Below are 18,675 nucleotides of genomic sequence, written 5' to 3'. Positions count from 1 at the left end.
TCGGGGCCACCGCCTCTTTGACAAGAGGTTCGTCTTTCTGAGTGGGCGCCACTAGAGCAGTGTATTTATTTGCACGGTTTTTTATGGCTGGCTGTGTCAAGAAGGTCGTTGTTGTTTCGCCAGAAATTTATGACTCCGTACTGTGAAGTAAAAATCCAAATACTGTCCGGATCCTTGGAGAAGGCGGAAGGGGGGAGGCGGTCGCTTGTACAAGCTACACGAAATGTGTTCACAATAAATCAGCACTAGGAAAAGACGTCACAGAAACACAAATATTTCGTTAGTGTTTGTTTGCATTTAAATCGCTTGAAGGAAATTGTCGTAATCATTGAGGGCTCTCGAAGGCGCGTCACGGCATGCTTCTGCCTGTACATGTGTGTGGCGTAACTGGATACGCTGTCTCGCCATCTTGAATGGCCGTCACTTTGGTCATTCATAGGAATGAGTCAGGTGTCTTAGATTAGAAAAGCAATTAGTTAGATGAGTCATTCTTCAATGACATCTGAAGAGAGATTTGCGAGTATGTTGCTGTGCAACTGTGAGTCGACTGACGTACTGGTGTCATGGGCGCCTGGCGTGGGGTTTGGGGGAGGATCAGTATTGATAAAGAAGGAAATGTACTAAAATATTAATAATATCGAGAGTATTTTTATAAAGAATTACGCATCTGCCCCAAATACTCTAGGGCAACCAGTAGAAATTGTCTTGGACGGTTTAAACGTAGTTATGTAAGCATAACTGTCAGAGTGAGTCTGCTTTCAAACTTAAGCCACTTAAGACTGCTTCCGCTGATCGCCACAGAGTATTCTGGCTAGAACAGTAAAAAATACTTAGATTTTTGGAATTAATGTTACATATTATATATTTATTATTTTTATTTTTACTAAAAATAGGGGTAAGCACCCCGGCTGCCATGTACAGGTTGTAGAGTGCTTCGCGGCGTTGTACTTGGGGGGGGGGATCGATTAGGGCTTGGCTGCTCAGTAGCGTGACAGGCAGAAAGTGAAGGGCAGAGCTTCGTAATTTGTAGGAGGCTGACATCAGAGAATAAGATGGGTAGGACATGTAGCAGTCATTGAATATATAGTAAATACATAGAGTTTTGATTAGTTAATATGAAGGGAAGAAGCCACTTGTAATACCTAGAGAGGGTAAGGAGCATAGCACCTAACTGGTGTTAATCAGGCAGTTATAGGGGTGGGTAGACTCAGTTGACTCAGAATAGGTCCACTGGCCGGCTTATGTCCACTCGGTAAGCTGAGCGTCTATCGGCATCTCAAAAAGGAATCTGCTCCTTGGAGTTCGTTTTACCCTCGTCTTGTGCACCGATAGCCTTTATTTAGTTAGTTAGTTAGTTAGTTAGTTAGTTATTGGAGAGGCTGGGTTCCCCCATGCACTTAGACCAGTATTGGTCCATTGTGCTTCCCTCTATGATATTCTACCAGTCTCTATACCCTACCGATACTGGTGCTTACCATCAGTCCCGACCAAGCCAGCGAGTTCGGCCTCTACTGGCTTAGCGGTATCTATAATGCTTCCCCCATCTGTCAGAGGTGTTAGAGACTACTGTTGGGCGGGAAATGTCCTTGAATTTGGCTCAGTGACCTCCTTTGGAGATATAAGAGGTTCTTTTACGTGCCGTAAAGCTACGACACGGGACCCACGGCTTAAAGTCCCTCCCTGAGGACTTGTTCCCTGAATTTTTCCGCCCTTAAAAATTTCACGACCTCCGCCGGGTTTGAACCCGCGTACCACGAGTCCTGAGGTGAGAACGTTACCTCTAGACTACGGAGGCCGCTACCGATAGCCTTTAAGACTTGGAGCAGTGAGGAATGGGGGCAAATTGTTCGTTCGTCTTGAACTGTGTTCTACACAGAACCCGGATGTGCAGCTAATGAGGTAACCCGCTCATATCCTCCTTTAGGTCGTACTGAGTGCCACTTTAGGAGGGTGGTCAGTAAGAATTCTGGTCAACGCTTACTCCCCTGAATGCTCGAAGACAGATTTTGAGTTGTCTAGTTGTCTAGCTGCAATTGTTAGTACAGCTGCCTTGATACGTCAGTACTGGGCCCCACATGAACAGCATCTCCTGGTTTTAGCAGTCTCAAGTTAATGTGAATTTAGGCCTATATCAAAATTCAGCTCGTACCTCACAAGATACGTAACAATTACCAACCGGTTAATGCTGTTTAGGGAAACAGTCGCTGTCAATTGTGAGAACCATATGGAACACACAAATACACTGTGTGGGCAGAATGCAGAGTTCAGTTCGTACCTCACAGGAAACACATTACGTCTCCGCCACAAAGCCCAACCGGTTAATGCTGTTTACGGAAACAATCGCTGTTTATTGTGAGAACCATACGGAACACATAAATACAATGTGAGAATCATACGGAACACATAAATACACTGTGTGGGCAGAGTTCTTTTGGTGTTACAGCTCATGGTACATGCCGTTACCATCCCGCGTGTCGGGAAACCTGCCTTCGGATGTCACAGTTGCTGCATTCTGTGCTGACTGTCTTTGTTCTGTTCGTTTCAGACTGGGGACAAGGGCTTGGACGTCAGTGACCTGTGGAAGTCGCGGCCGTCACCCAGCGCCGGTAACAAGAATGAAGCAGTGGCTCCCGTAAGCACCTTCAAGCGATGGCGTCGTGGCGGTAGGTCGAGTCCTAGCCACGTGCAGAACTTTGGCGGCGGCAAGGAGCCACCCGGCGAAGGGGACCGGTCTCTCCTCAAGTTCCTAGCTCTGGTGAGTGAGCGCCATGCGGTGGAACCTCAAGTTTCATTGCCGCATTCACAATACCCCGACCGCTTCCTGAAGGATGAAAACAGTCTGAGGTTCTCTGAGCGGTAACTGTGAAGATTATACAGTCCCTTGTGAACCAGGTGCTCATCGTCTTAGATATATTTCGACCTTTCGGAGTAATCTGCTGCCTCTATCATATGCGCCTAAGATGGAGGCAACAAATTCCTCCGAAACGTTGATAAATATCTACCAGACGACACAGAAGACTCTGATCTGGAAACGTGGTGCTCCGGGACGTACATTGGGAGGAACTTGTTGGTTTATACAGGCACCTCCCAGTGAGTTGGGCTGGCCATGTAGCTAGGATAGTTAGACAGTTAATTTATACAGGATTTTGGCGAGGTACTTTCGTGAGACATTGAGGAGATATCAGATTACCATTGAAGTAGATTTTGGGAAATGTTTTGTGAAGATGGGGAGGGAGATTGGATTGAACTAGCTCAGGATCGTGTCCATTGTCGGCGTTAGAACCTTCATTGCCGAAGGATGTGAGCCATGTGATACTCGCAGTGGGAATAGTACTAACTGCTTCGTTCACAATTGAACTCCCGACTATTGTGTCCTGCAATGCATTTGTGAGTTTCTGGTTTTATCGCTTTGTGTTTTTGCCATTTTGAGTTCGTCAGGAGTCTGTTCTTCCTGCGCCCATATTCCAGACCGCAACCGTCTATAGTAGGCTTGCCCCGCCTTTCTTTCTTCTTGCTGTTGCTTCTGGAGTCCGTTCCGAGTGGCTGCTTCGCTATATCATGCCGATTTTTCACGAAGTCGCCAGTTGACTTGCTTTATCCCGAAGATTCGCGTCTCAGCGACATAATCCAGACGTCCATGCTGTGCGCAGTCCTCATCTCACAACTCTGTGATACTGAGTACGTTCAGCAGCACGCAGCACAAGGAATTTTTGCATNGGGCGGGTTTGGTGGGGGGGGGGGGGGGCGAAAATTTACGTGCAAATTTATGTTTAAGTAGTTTTGGATTATCTTTACCGATCTCCCCAAACGATTCAGAACAAAAGAATAAAATTACAAAGAACTTTTAATTAGTTAGTTAGTTATTGGAGAGGGTGTGTTTCCTCATGCACTTAGACCAGTATTGGTCCATTGTGCTTCCCTCTATGATTTCTACCAGTCTCTATATCCTACCGGTACTGGTGCTTACCATCAGTCCCGCCCAGCCAGCGAGACCGGCTCTACTAGCTGAGTGGTATCTATAATGCTTCCCCCATCTACCAGAGGTATTAGAGACTGCTGTTGGGCGGGAAACGTCCGTTAATTTGGCTCAGTGACCTCCTTTGGAGATATGAGGTTCTTTTACGTGCCGTAAAGCTACGACACGGGACCCACGGCTTAAAGTNCCTTTTTTTTTTTTCGGTTTTTCCCAAAATCCATAATCGGGGGGAGGGGGCGGCAAATGCCCCCCCCCCCCCCCGTCGCGAATACTGTGGAATGTTGTTTCCATGATTTCTTCCCTGTACATACTCGTGTTGCTAGTTTGCGAACTTGCAAGTGTTACTCTGTTACATTGAACCTCCTTCAAGCAGGCGCGGGCGTCAAGATCCACTTCAGATACGAGTGCAGTTTCTTCCGCAAGACGCATTCGCGCCCCGCGTTGCTTTTGTTCGCCGCCTGCCCCGCCAAGTGACGGCGGAAGTCGGAACCGAATGCATATGCATGAGTGACGTGAGGTCAGACTGTAGCACGTTTCGTGCGTCGCCCTTCGCGTCTGTTCAGATTGCAGCTGGAGACAACCGACCGCCTTGCCTATGTCTCCATCTTCGTGTTCTTGTTTGAAGGACACTTTGCCGACTTGCGATTTAAGATAAGGATTCTTTTTCAGTCAGAAAACCCTGAAGAGAATAGACTACTTGGAAGACTTAGGCGCAGATGGAATAATAATATTGAGATGGACCTGAAAGAAATCGAGTGAGAACTGAAGAAAAATATCTTCTGCAACGTGACCCTGTGTACGAGTAGTCTGCTGCAAGTTCACCGACGTTTCGGAGGACTATACTGCCTCCTTCAGGGTCGATGGGTAAGCCAACCGGTAACCAGCAAAAAGCTGGCTGCAAGGAGAGTTGGGCTTGCTCAAACGTCGGTGAACATCTACCAGTACGACTACACGGCGTCACACCCCAGTACTGAACATAGTCACCGATGTGGGAACCTCAGATTCTTCACAGCATGTAAGTGGTTTCGTTTGGTTAAGGTTGGTATCCATTGGCATGCTGTTGTGAATACGGTGATGAACCTCTGGGTTCAACAGAAGGCGGGGAGTTACTTGAATAGCTGAGCTGCTGTTACTTTCTCAAGGACCCCTGTGGAGCTGGTTATATTGTTTACTTAGGTGACATCTCGTAGTAAACGTCACTTTTCATTTTGTTTACAAGTGAACTAAAGCTCAAGATTCAGTACGTCAAGTTTCATGCTCTGTGGGCTAGTCTCAGTATCTCCCCCGTTGTCCCTCCAAAAGCCACGCCAAGCAGGTTCACCTGTGAAGTGTATGTTTCTTCCAAGCAAGTAAATATACCAAGGACGTCCATAAGAGTTACAAAACAAATAATTAGTAATGTGGTGCGATCTTCTAGCTGAGTGACGTCTGTAGCCTCTCCGTTTTCGTTTTGCATGCGAAGTCCTTCACACGTTCATGATTCAACTTTCCCGCAACCCGCGGTAAAACGGGCCGTGGGGGCCGACAGGGTTGCGAGACGTCGAGGCTTCCACAGTTTCTAGGCAATCGGCTCACAGATGGCAGTGAGGTCAGCCTTACGTGCCGGCCTCCCTTTACCCCTCAGGAATATTCCTGGTACTCATTTCTGTTAGCGGCTGAGTCGACCCCAGGGCCATAGCGCGGCTGGAAGGATTAGGTCAATTGAAATATCCAATGACCTCATCGGGAATCGAATCCGCGATCTTCCGGCGTATAGCATAGTGCCTCAACCACGCCGCAACATGGGGTTATAGGCGGAAACTTCAAAACGAAACAAGTCCGGTGTGATGCTACACGGCGCCAGGGTCCAGGCGCGTTGGCCCCGCTGTTGACCCCACACTGCCGAATTCTAACGTCAGAGCACCTCTGTATAAATTATTTTATTATTATTGTTTATTTTAACTGCAAATGGGTTTTTTTTCCCGGTGGCAGTGGTACTACAATAAGACAGCACACATCACACAAAGTAACACACCACGCTCAAATAAAACACATCACACAAAACTGCACAAACAGTAAAGGATACACTACACACAATGAATATAATGCAAAAACAATTACAGTTACAGCAGTTACAATTACAACTACAGTTGTATACAATATTATATTTAAGCATCCTGTTACACTCTACACAATATATGACACAAACTCCGTCCTAAGTGCAACAATGTATTGTAGTTCTTTCGTCTTGCTTTCTTCTACACTACATGTTTCGGCCGCAAATGGCCATCATCAGGTGTGTATTCTTACGTAGCTGCTACACTGCCCGTAGTTTAAATTTTAAAAAAACACTAGTCTTTTCAATTGTTCATTTCTCCGTTGCTAACAGGTTTCGATATATCAGAATCCTCACCGCTGATATCATGTAGTGTAGAAGAAAGGAATACGAAAGAACTACAATAAATTGTTGCACTTAGGACGGAGTTTGTGTCATATATACAGTTGTATAAATTAATAACTACAGTTATATAAGTCAGCCCAGATAAACGAGCAACGACCTCCATTGTAAAATTTGGTCGAAATCGGTTGACTGAACTGGTCAGCTAGCGCTCTAGACTCGTATTCCTGAGGTGCCCGGTTCGAATCGCGGTCGGGACACATGCTGTCCTGACCCCACCAGGCAAATGCCAGGACAGTATCTCGGTTAGGCCACGACCGCTCCTTCCAAGCCCTTTGCAATTCATGCATGTATCATTACGGAAAAGTGGGTCGGACATAAGAATGTGTGCTTCACTCATTCGTCACTACAGCCTTCTTGTCGGAAACATCTTTCTCGAGTTAAACCTGATATGCGCGCAGAAACGTGCGTAGAGACCTTCGTGTGACGTGTCCCGTTTAATCAGAAGTGTAGTACGTAAACGGACTCCGGTAATACTTCCCGGTATACGAATTTATGAAAATCAGTTAAGACGTTCTTGTGGACAGGCATGGCGAATCTGATATGCCCATTTTTGGAGCGTTTCATTGTGACCGCTCAAAGGGGAACTTATCTTATAGTTCGCTTGGTAGCGGCTGACACCAGACGAGAGCTCATCATTGTAATAGTGGACGAAGTATTTCCGTCATGACCTCCGCCATCTTGCAGTACATTGCATTCTGCCCGCGTTACGTCCTTCTGATGACGGCAGACGTGAAGGTGTTTTGAGGCCAGCGATGTATATGCAAATTATCATTCTAGATGTCAAGATCGAAATTTGTGTTCTGCTTTTTTATTAACCACATCTTAGCATCACTAATTCCATATCTCCTGTCTAAAAAGAGCTAAGTAAATAATATGCAGACCTGTGTTAGACTGCGTCAGACAGTGGTGACTGTGAAGTGCACTGTTGTCTGGGATATGTCACCATGTAGTTGGGCAGAAGTTCACCGATATTTGGGAGAAATGTACTGCTTCCATCTTCAGCCAACTGGTTGCTTCTCTGGCTGTCCGCCCTACAAGACCGAGGCATTATTTTCCTTCAACGCGCCGCTGAACTACCAGACTACACGGTATCACATGTAATAAGATAACAGAACTATTATTTTAACTGTTGTTTCATTTGGATGTCAGATTTGATCCTTGACTGAAGGGAAGAATGTAGAGTGCTTCAACCCAGAACATGTTTCCTCTAAAACGTTGATTCCTATTTACCAGAATACATGGCGGCATATACCAGAAGGTATTATTTCTTACAGCCACTGAAGATGGCTGTTTTCTGAGATGTGACATCTTTTAGTCAAATAGGGAATTAAAGACGTTTCAAAAGAATATACTGCCTCCAGTTTCAGGGTCAAAGAGGCAGCTAAGCAAGCAGATAGCCACAAGCCTTCATAATTACCTATGTCAGAAGTTAGGATCTCTCATACTAACTAACCATCATTGTACTAAATGAATATTGTTACTGTGTTCACTGGAAATATTTGGCAGCGTTCAGAATACCGAGGTGCACATGTGGAACTGTGTACCATGGCAAAGATTGCAGCTTGACAGTCTTGTTATATAATTGTGTTTGTCCTGTTGTTGTTTCAGAATGCCCTAGATCTCACAGCTCCAGCTAGTGACATCATCCTGAAAAACAGACAGAATTCATGGTTCCAGCTGTCAGGACACCCAGACTGCTTTGCCCCAGCAGGTCCTGGTACCATCTGGAAGAAGCGCAGCGGTGGACCTGAAAATGCCGAGCGTGAGGTGTATGAAGCACTGGGTTCAGATCCTGCTATGAAGGACATCGTGCCTCGGTACTTCCGAGAGGTGGAATATAAGGGAGAGAAATTCATTGAGCTGCAAGATCTTCTTCACGGCTTCTCTGATCCTCATGTCATGGATGTTAAAATGGGAACTCGTACATTCCTGGAATCTGAAGTGCAGAAGACCACTGCAAGACCTGATCTGTATCAGAAGGTGGGCACTTGTTTCTGTTGAGACTTGAAGAATGCGGAGGAGAGGGGACGGTAATGTCAAGGTGGTCTTAGAGAACTAGGTTGTCAGGATGGGAGGTGGTCAGAACTGGCTCAACATCCTGTCACATGGTGGTCTTTGGTATTAACGGTGTTGAACCTTCGTGTTATGCTGCCAGATACTTAGTTAGTTAGTAAGATGGATCACAAGGATGTAGGTGGGGATTGAGGAGTTAGGGGGTGAATACGGCTGGGCCAGGATCATGTTCAGTGGCAGGCTTTGGTAGTGGTAGTAGTAGTAGTAGTAGTAGTGTTAGTGTTAGTGATTGTATTAGTACTGAACCTTTGGGTTCTGCTGCCATTCAGTTAGTTACATCCGTAATTTGCCAGTTGGATACCAACATTTGAGAGGAACATCCTGAAGTGTGAGGGGCTTCAGGTATACAGAAGCAGTGGAGTGTGGCCTCCCCAGAGTGATAACATAAATGCCCAATGCCCAGCTGAGGAGTTCTACTGCAAGCGGTTCAGTTTTGTACAATTCTTAAAATAGAGGTGGTTTCCTACTAGGAGGACTGGTTTCTTGGTTTGGCATGATTTCTCTACAGCCTCTCCCATTATGTAACATTATGTTACGTTATTTAGTACAAGAAATTCATGTCCAATTAACATGATTTTACTGTAGACAGATGTTTTGGTTGTATCAGTTTGGGACCAGGTGTGTAGGATTAGAGTTAATAGCCCAGAAGACTACAGTATGAATCTTGAGTGCTGTGAAAGTGTTACATATGTTGCTGATAGGCCCAGCACAGAGTTCAGCTTTTGCTGTTGGAATACTGACAGGCCCATAATCATATGTGTTGCATGGTGGATTCCTGCATTTATTGGGCAAATCATTATGAAGATAATCTGACACCATATGATTGCTCAGTTGACATGAAATGAATAAAAAACACACATATTTTTAAGAGGTACCATTATGATTTAAGTTGAGGGATCTTAATGCAGGGGGAAGGGAGAAAGTCAGGCATATGTGCCCCCCCCCAAATTTCCTGTATTTTCAGAAAATCAAAATTGAAAATAAATAAATATTAAATATTGATGATAAAAATCATAGTATTCTTTTTTATCTGTTCTTCTCTCCTGAATACTCCAGGGTGACCAGTAAATATTCGTAGTATTAAATTACTTAAACACAAGTTTGTAAACAGCTTTTCTTGTGATCATGTCCTTGGAAAGAGTCCTTGTGGCTCCTTGTGACTTGAGGTGAAGTGATATGCAATGGGAAAGTTTGAAATTTCTGTGTGTGTTATCTGCAGATGGTTGCAGTAGACCCATCAGCGCCTTCTTTTGAAGAGCATCGCGATAAGGCAGTCACCAAGCTCCGTTACATGCAGTTTCGGGAACAGCAGAGCTCAACCTGCAGTCAGGGATTTAGAGTGGAAGCTCTGAAGGTGAGTACGAGAGGTGTTCTTTGTCTAAAACATCTCTGAAGGTACATCACATGTTGAGTAGAGCAGTCTTGTGGAAGAAAAGTCACATTTGTTTGAGTTCCACAGTGTGCCAGTTTTGGTTCTCATCGTTTATTATAAGCAGGGTCTGGTAACTTTCTAATGACAATATAATCTGTTTCACTAACTGGATCATGATATGCTCTCAGAGGTGTTTCAGACACAGTATATGTACAGTGACCCTCTTCTAGTTGATGGCCCACAATTTAACCCAAATGATCATTGTTCCATGGTCTGCAGTGTTTACAAGCTCAGTGTTGTCAGCCAGCCATTCTGTTATTCTGGTAGTGTGACCCTATCAATGTTCACTCTTTTTAATCATATTTTGCAACTTTCTGAATAAAATTAGTGAAATTATGGGCCCTACAATGAAGAGCACAGAAAATTGTAAGTTACATTCTTTAAGCAATGAATCACTAATCAACAGTGTGTCGTGGAACTAATAAATGTTGATTAATGGGGTGTGACTGTATGTTGAAATGCTCATTGCCATGCACTAATATGATAGCATTAATGTATGGGCTTTTTGTTTTGGCCAGTTTTGTAGATGACTGGGTTCTAGAAGTTAAACTAGCATAGTGCCACCAATTCAGTATTCAGTATTAGAAGGGGTGGGTTTCCCCATGCACCGCGACTAGTACTCTATTGTACGTCCCCCTTTAATTTCTACTATTGCCATACCCTACCGGTACTGGTGTTCGCTATCTCCCCTTTCTGCCAGCAAGGTCAGCCCTCTTCTGGCAGTGGTACCCTATAACTTCCCCATCTACCAGAGGCATTGGAAACTACTTGGGCAGGAAACTTTTTGCCTAATTTTGCTCAGAGGTCTCCAAGAGACATGAGGATCTTTTACGTGCCGCAAATCTACGACACGAGACCCACGGCTTAAAGTCCCTCATGGAGAACTTGTTCCCTGAATTTTTCTGCCCTTAAAAATTCCACGAGCTCTGCCAGGTTTGAACCCGCGTACCTTGAGTCATGAGGTGGGAACGTTACCCCTAGACTACGGAGGCCGCTATAGTGCCACCTATGTAAGAACTAAAGAAGCTTTGGAAATAAAAAAAAAGTAACGCTATCCCTGTACCAGGTCGTGAAGGTCAATAGGGTTGTGATGAGACATTGATGGTCCCACATTATCTAGACCAGCCGTGTTAAACATGCGGCCTGGGTCCGCATGTGGTCCCCATTGCCACAAAGTGCGGCCCCTCAACTTTTAGAGTTAATTGATATTAAAATCAATATTAAAATTTTAGCAGAAATGTTTTTTGTAAAGACAATTTTCCAGCAGACCAGAAGACAAGAAGTCTTACGCTGACATAAATTAGCAGGCTGCAGGAAAAGTGATTCTGAGAATTGCAGAAGGGTTTGTCCAACTAACGGTTTGTAAAGTTCCTGAAGGACAAACTATTGTATTTCAGAAGGGTAATGCACTAAAATCCACACAGCCTCACCACCCCAAGTATTTCCAAGAATCCCTTTTGGAGGCGTAGTAAGAATGCAAGGAGGGTGACAACTGACAGACAAGTGCAAGGGATTTCTACCTTCAAAACTAGCTTGCAACCCCCAGCCATTGTCTAATGGGCTGCTAGCAAACTTTCACTTTTATGACCATTGAGAAAAGATACACCTTCCTACTAGTCCGGTAGTCTCTTGTACATTGTCATTCAGTTCATTTTCACACAGGGACAGGTGCTGATGTTACATTGTGATGAACGTATAAAGGTTATAATTAAACATTAAATTATCAACTAGGAATATCAAAATCTAATGCATATTTCTGTTTTGAAGTGCGGCCCTGGACTATTATTTATAGGGCTGGGGTGGCCCTCTGTACAAGTTGAGTTTGACATACCTGATCTAGACAATTGGCTCAAAGATGGCGGTAAGGTTGTCAGCCTTACGTGCCAGCCACGCTTTACCCCCCAGGAAAATTATTTAATTAATTCCTGGTATACAGTTTCTTTATTAAAACTGTCACAACACACCTATATTTAGGTCAGTGCCTAGTTTGGCTCTGCTACATGTTTTAGCTATTAAAAGCCATCATCAGGTAAATACATGGCTAACATATATACACCACCTCAATTTAGTTGTGATGGTTTTAATAAAGAAATTGTATATTATAACACAACAGGATGAATGAAATGAAAATTAATTCCTGGCAGTTATGTCTGTTAGACGTTGAGTTGACCCCAGGGCCATAGTGCGGCTGGAAGGCTTAGGTCAATTGAGTAAAATCCAATGACATCATCAGGACTTGAACCCGCGACCTTTCCGGCTTGTAGCATAGCCCCTCAATCAACTATGTGAACTATAAATTGTTCATCCTTTAAAGGGCATGAGAGTATAGAAGAAACTCAAGGTAGGGCTGCCCTACCATGTTACAGAGTAGCAGATAAAGGAAAAGACTAAGCATATTTTGTTTATGCAGTAAGACATCACTATTTTGGACTAATTGGGAGCAAACCCTTATCCTTATGTATGAATTGTAGAATATATGATAGGAAATATGTTCAGGGAAGTTATAAAATGGACTTTATGTGCCTTTTTAGGCAATACACTAACATGCACTGTTCATGTAAATGTAGAAAGTTCTGGATTAGCTCTCTTACATATTTGCTTGCAGCTGATCTTCTAGGTGTAGAATGCTTCAACTCTAAAATCTCTTTTAAATGGTCTTGATGTGAGGCGTGCGTGTGTCTGGTGTTGTGTATGCTAGCACTGCAAGTGTCAGTTTGCAATCCTTGATCATGGCAATGTGTTCATCAAGGCCAGAATGTGCAAGAAAAAAAAAAGACAGCTGTCCAACTTATTATGAATTCTGAATTAGTAAGGATTTTCACTGTATATTTAAAATATAATTGATTAAAAACGTCATGTCTTATACAGTCTTATTCTAATTCTAGTTCCGTGGATCGCCACCAGTTACTGATTTAAAGAAAGTGAAATCTCGTGAAGAAGTTATGGTGACCATGGCATTATTTCTCGGTGGTCAAGAGGATACGAGACAAAGGCTGTTGGCTCGTCTGAAGGAGATCCGTGAGAAGTTTGAGCAGTCTTCATACTTCCAGAGACATGAAGTGGTGGGAAGCAGTATTTTTATGATCTATGATGACACCAAAGTTGGAGCATGGATCATTGATTTTGCCAAAACTCTCCCTGTACCAGAGGGAACAGTGGTTAATCATCGTCGGCAGTGGGTACAGGGCAATCATGAGGAAGGCTTCCTAACTGGTCTTGATTCTCTGATCAGTGTAAGTATCCTGGAGCAGTATACACAATTTGTATTACCCTCAGTATCCCTGTACAAGTTGCAACTGTACTGCAGACTCTGTTAAGTTCTTATGGACCATGAATTGTAGCCTGTATACCTTGACTGTCCCTCACATCTATTGGTTTTGTGCTTAATGAAGTGCAGTGGAACTCTCCCTGAAGTATAGTGTTGCATCTCAGAATGCAGTACTCTTCATTGTCATCACTGTGAGCAGCTGAGATTTATGTGTCTTGGTTTTGCAGATTATGGAAGAGGTGGATCTGAACTCGTCACCTGCAAGCTACAAGAGTCCTCTTGTCAGAACAGACAGTAAATCATCATCTTTGAAATCTTGAAGTTAAGGCAAACAAGAAGGAAAACATTTGTATCTGTAAATTCAAGATTTGCACAAGTCAGGAACTGGAAGTAGAGGCTGTGAAGTTGTATTGGTGTCACGTGTGGACAGATATTGCTGACAGATGAAGCTGTGTTGCAGAGTGCTCAGTAATGTGTCTGAATTCAGTGGATAATGCAGGTGTGGGTTGATGTAATTTGTTGGAAGTATTTGACCATCTTCAGCAGCACATGACATGGAGAGACACTGACTGACATTTGTCAGAGTGAACTAAGCAGGCCAGAGTTATGCAAGACTGTCTCTCTGTGTTTCTGCTGTGGGTAATTGTACCCTTATTGAGGAACTTGGACAGACCGTGCAATATTTCGTATATATTTCTCTGTCCAAGCTCAGTTTTGTTACCAAATGGAAAAATTATTTTTTACTGTGGGATACATGTTTGTTGGAAAACAAAATATCATGGAAGCTCCTAAAAATGGCCTCGGATACACTTCTATGTCTTCCAGCTAATGTTTATATGATTAATTTCGTGGTATTAATTTTTTTCACTTATTACATCTAATACCTGTTTTTGAACCTGTTCTATTTGTTTATTGTTCTGCATATGTTTTGTACTGAGTATATTTATGTGGAGCGTTAATAGCATGATTGGCTGGACTGGAGTGCAATAAATGCTGTAGTAGATGTTGCAATTGTTACTTAAAAAACTGTTTTATTTCACTGTGTTTTCAATTTAAATGTAACAGTGATTTTGTCAAAAGACTATAAAGCATTAGTTATGAAATGCATTGTGGAGCTCAGTGTTTCTAACAACCTGTAATTTATTTTGATATTTTAATGTGAAGCAGTAATTAACCAATTAAACCTGCAGTTCATCTAAATAGTATTTAAAAATGTACCTCCCATCTCACAGAAAACACACTGTGTTGTCATACAAGGATCATTTGATTAGTGGTCTTCATGGGAATAATCTCTGTTTAATCATGTGAAACAGGTGAGTACACATTGTATGTTATGTGTACTTATGGTTTGATATGGTAATTGCATTTCTTTGGAGTACTTGAAACTGCCAGTGCACATACTCGCAGCACTGAATATTCTGATATGGTTTTCTGGGATATGTTGCCATGTTATTCTTTAACCACAATTGAATCTGGAATACTCTGAATTATGATTCCTGCAATTAGTGAGTACATTTTCATGTAAATGTATGTCATTGGTTCCTGCTAATAAGGAAATATGAAAGTGCTGTTCCTGGTGTTGATTCTTGTAACTCTTGTATTCTGAGTATTGATAGGTACATTCCATGGTTGCTCTTTGTCTCTAACTATATTTAAAATAAATGGCCACAGATGTCATAAGGTTTGTGCGACTGGCATAAAATTGTATGACTTCTTGTATATTTGGCTATAATTAGCTCTTTACTTTATTGAAGATAAGCAAATTAGTTCATGTTGCACAGTCATGTTTTTTACTTTTATTTCTAATTAAAAAAACAAATATGTTAAAGTAATTGGTATTATGAACTAATAGGATTGCTTCCAAATTCAGAAGAATACTGGCAGTTTGGAATGGATCATCAGCTAGCTAAGAGAACTACTGTTGTATTAAGACTATCTTATTTACAGCATTCATAATATGTAAGGAAAGTGCGCTGGTATTTTTAAAAGCAGTGATTTATAAAATGTTGATAGAATGTAGTGTGAAACAATATTTCTGCTTAAAATGATACAAAATAATGTGTGTGGGTGGATGATCAAGATGGCCAGTATGGCTTTAAACTGGTTTATAGCTTCTGAAGTCATAAAACTGATTGACTGTATTTGTGGTGTTTGGTTATAAGATTGGTGTACTCAGTCATCTTATTTAAAATATTGTATTTAAGTAATCCTCAACAACTGCATAAGTGTTCAGTTTTATTTTGATTATGAATATGCACCCTGTACCAAACACCAACTAGAGGTGCATTCTAGTCCTCATGCCTCGAATGTTAATATAGCATTTTCCACTGTTTAATTTGTCAACTCTTCATGTAATGTGCTGTCATGTTGTCATGACATATTATTCATGCTCTTTATGTACTTTATTAACTATTAATAAACATGTGAATGATAAGTTTAAGAATTCATCTTTAATTTATCTTGAAATATGCCCAATTTATGAATCACAAATTCATATCTCAGATCTCGTCTGTTTCACTTCTTGTTCTTCTTTTCCTTCTCCTCTATGAATCTCACCACCACCCTGAACTACAACGTCTTTTGGGGACTTGTGTTTTGTTTTCATACATTTTGCTCAGGTGTCATTCTTGAAGAATGGTTTTACCCTCTTAATGCAAGAAAACAAGTTGGTTATTGGATTTGAAATTCTTGCAGTGATAGCTATGAAGAGTGCTATTGTCTGAGGTATGACACTGTAGTTCAATAAAAGCAATTCAACGTGTGGGAGGAACATCACATCAAGTCTTCGCTGTCAAAAAGTAGGCCAAATGAGGGACAAAGAAGTGCAACAGAAACAAACATCATACAAGTGAAACATGGATGGAAGGTTGTAACCATCGAAACCTTTCAATACTCTTTGATGGACACTATGTTCCTCGTTAGCCATTTCAATAGAGTGACTGATTTATAAGGGAGACCCATCCATTAAGAAGTTTCGCATTTAGACAGGAACAACTGCCTTGTTTTGTTACCTGGAGCTTGGGTGACCGCAAAAGGGTCGAGGCCCATTATGAAAAGGACATGTCTGTTGTCTGCCCAAGATGTAAATGTTGTTTTGCTAAAAGGGTAGCTGTTATTAAAGTGTCTTCGAAAGGGTGTAATTAGACCCTAAACTAAGAAATACGCGCTTTCACATGTAGGGTTCCGGATTCAATATCTTTGGATCTCTTTATTCTCAAAGTTAGTAATGTGATTATCTTGTACTGATGGTATGATGAATTGGCAGTTAAAATCAGCCATTAGAAACTATTCTTGTATGGGAGAAAGGCCGTCGGTTCAAATCCTATACGGTGATGAAGTGACGCTCCCGCAGAATAGAGTGGGCAGAAGCACTTGGCGTTCAGAATTCATCAGAGACAGACGTATCGGACTTGGCACTTAGAATTCACCAGAGGCAGACGTCATTTACCTGCTCTCTCCAAGTTTATCTAAATTTAACAGTATTTATTTGGTTCGATTAATCTTTGGTAATAATAAAAGGGCACGTTACTCCCTACTTGCCAATAAAGATATAGTGTTTGCTTCTGAATTAAACAATTTGTGATTAAGCAGAAATAGAGTATTTTATTTCTATCAGTGGACTAGTTTTAAATGTGCAGTCTCCTTGTCGCCCCAGTTATTACCGTGGCACAACCCTGAGAAGAGTCAAAAGTGTTCTACCGAAGCGGGCAAACAAATAAATAAACATAAAGATAGATAGGCAACGGTCACGAGAAGTGGTGAACAACGGTTGCGAGAAGTGACGGCCATGTGCGGTTGTAAGGTCTATTGGAGAAGGCTGATGACAAAATAGCCAAAGGAATTATAAAACTATGATTCAAGCGGTGAGAGAAACACTAAGGTGACAGCTGAAAGGTGATATTGAGGCCAAGACGATATTGATGTGCCTAATAAATGTCGCTGAGAAGATTACTATGAATAAAGCAGTCTTCTGGGATGTGGTACCGTGTAAATGTGTTAACCGACATTTCGGAGGAATGTATCGCCTCATCTTTGCCACATCCCAGAAGACTGCTTTCTTCATAGTCACCGCCGTGAAAACTTCAAATCTTACGAGAAGATTACTAGCTCAGCCTAGTTCGCCGAGTCTAATGTTCAAAAACGGGATGTGGAGCTGTCATCTGATTCAAACAGAAAATACCTTTCCTTAACTCACATTATATATTATTACAGTTACATGACCAACTGTTAATTTTAATAAGCATTATTAAGCTAATATTACCCACTTTTTGTGGTATCATAACGTTTTGGGAATGAGTATTCTTCCTGTGTTTAAAAGACCATAAGTTTGTTGGTGGTATCTAGCTCTGTGAAGCCAGAATCGATTAATCACAACCGATCACAACATTTAGGTTTTCAGGTACAAACAAACAAAAAAACTAGTAGGCCTCAAGCGAACTATACCGACTGAGCGACGGCCGCTTGTCGGCGAAGTAAGTGCCAGTTAGTGTCTTGTGGTCAGCGCAGGTACAGTATGTCTTGTGGTCAGCGCAGGTACAGTATGCCTAATTCTAAATTCGGTTTTGGCTATGCCGTAGCTCAAGCGGTTAGTCGCTGGCTTCCCACCACGGCAGCCCGAGTTCAGTCCCGGGTCTGGTCAAGTGGGATTTGTGGTGGACAAAGGGGCGCTGGTGCATGTTTCCTCTGAGTACTTCGGTTGCCCCTGCCAATCTTCATTCCACCAATTGCTCCACAATCACCCTCACCTATCATCCGGGGCTGGTACAATAGGCCAGAAGTGACCACAGCACAAGGGACTTAGTCCCACCCCACTAAAAAATAAAAAGCAAAGTAAAGCTATCCCTGTACTAGGCCGTGAAGGCCCATAGTGTTGTGAGACGTTGAGGGTCCCACATTATCTAGACAGTCGGCTCAAAGATGGCGGTAAGGTTGTCAGCCTTATGCGCCGGCCGTGCTTTACTCCCCAGGAAAATTATTTAATTAATTCCTGGTACTCATTTCTGTTAGAGGCAGAGTGAACCCCAGGGCCATAGTGTGGCTGGAAGGATTAGGTCAATTGAAAAAAATTCAATGGCCCCATCGGGACTTAAACCCGCGACCTTCGGGCTTGTAGCATAGTACCTTAACCACTACGCTACCGCGTGCCCCCAGTCCAACCCCCTAGAAATAAGAAACAAAAAATCGGTTTTAATTCGAGACGGATAATCACATCTTAGAAGTAAAGCAACTCTCACAACAGTGACGGTGCGACAATGACCTCTCAGCCCTTTAAATGGTAAAAGGGTGGTAAACCACGGCATTTATTTGTGTTTACTCGTATTTTTATGTAGAGAAATTTATATCTCGGGATCAGGGGTATGCAACTCAATGCTATTGGCGGGCAACACAGCCACTGCTGCTGCGGTGGCCAGCTGCAATTCTCATAATAAAAAAAAACTGCAGCCAGTGCCGAGGGCTCGGTCGGTAAGAAGGTATGCTATCATACC

The 18,675-nt window shown here is 42.6% G+C and overlaps 1 protein-coding gene across 5 annotated transcripts in view; it reads left to right on the top strand.

Annotated features, from left to right (window-relative positions):
• Nucleotides 1–15,626, top strand: part of LOC111864674 (inositol-trisphosphate 3-kinase homolog) — a 155,415-nt gene extending 139,789 nt beyond the window's left edge. For all 5 annotated transcript variants that reach the window (XM_023852090.2, XM_023852086.2, XM_023852085.2 and 2 more), the window contains 5 exons: nucleotides 2,546–2,755; nucleotides 8,025–8,396; nucleotides 9,709–9,843; nucleotides 12,807–13,154; nucleotides 13,417–15,626. In XM_023852090.2, coding sequence (XP_023707858.1) covers nucleotides 2,546–2,755; nucleotides 8,025–8,396; nucleotides 9,709–9,843; nucleotides 12,807–13,154; nucleotides 13,417–13,509 — 1,158 coding nt within the window. In that variant the 3' untranslated portion in view covers nucleotides 13,510–15,626. The remainder of the gene's footprint in view (nucleotides 1–2,545; nucleotides 2,756–8,024; nucleotides 8,397–9,708; nucleotides 9,844–12,806; nucleotides 13,155–13,416) is intronic.
• Nucleotides 15,627–18,675: the final 3,049 nt, after the last annotated feature.

The sequence above is a fragment of the Cryptotermes secundus genome, unplaced genomic scaffold (genome assembly GCF_002891405.2).
Source record: "Cryptotermes secundus unplaced genomic scaffold, Csec_1.0 scaffold418, whole genome shotgun sequence".
NCBI classification, from domain to species: domain Eukaryota; kingdom Metazoa; phylum Arthropoda; class Insecta; order Blattodea; family Kalotermitidae; genus Cryptotermes; species Cryptotermes secundus.
This window is presented reverse-complemented; position numbering and strand designations above follow the sequence as displayed.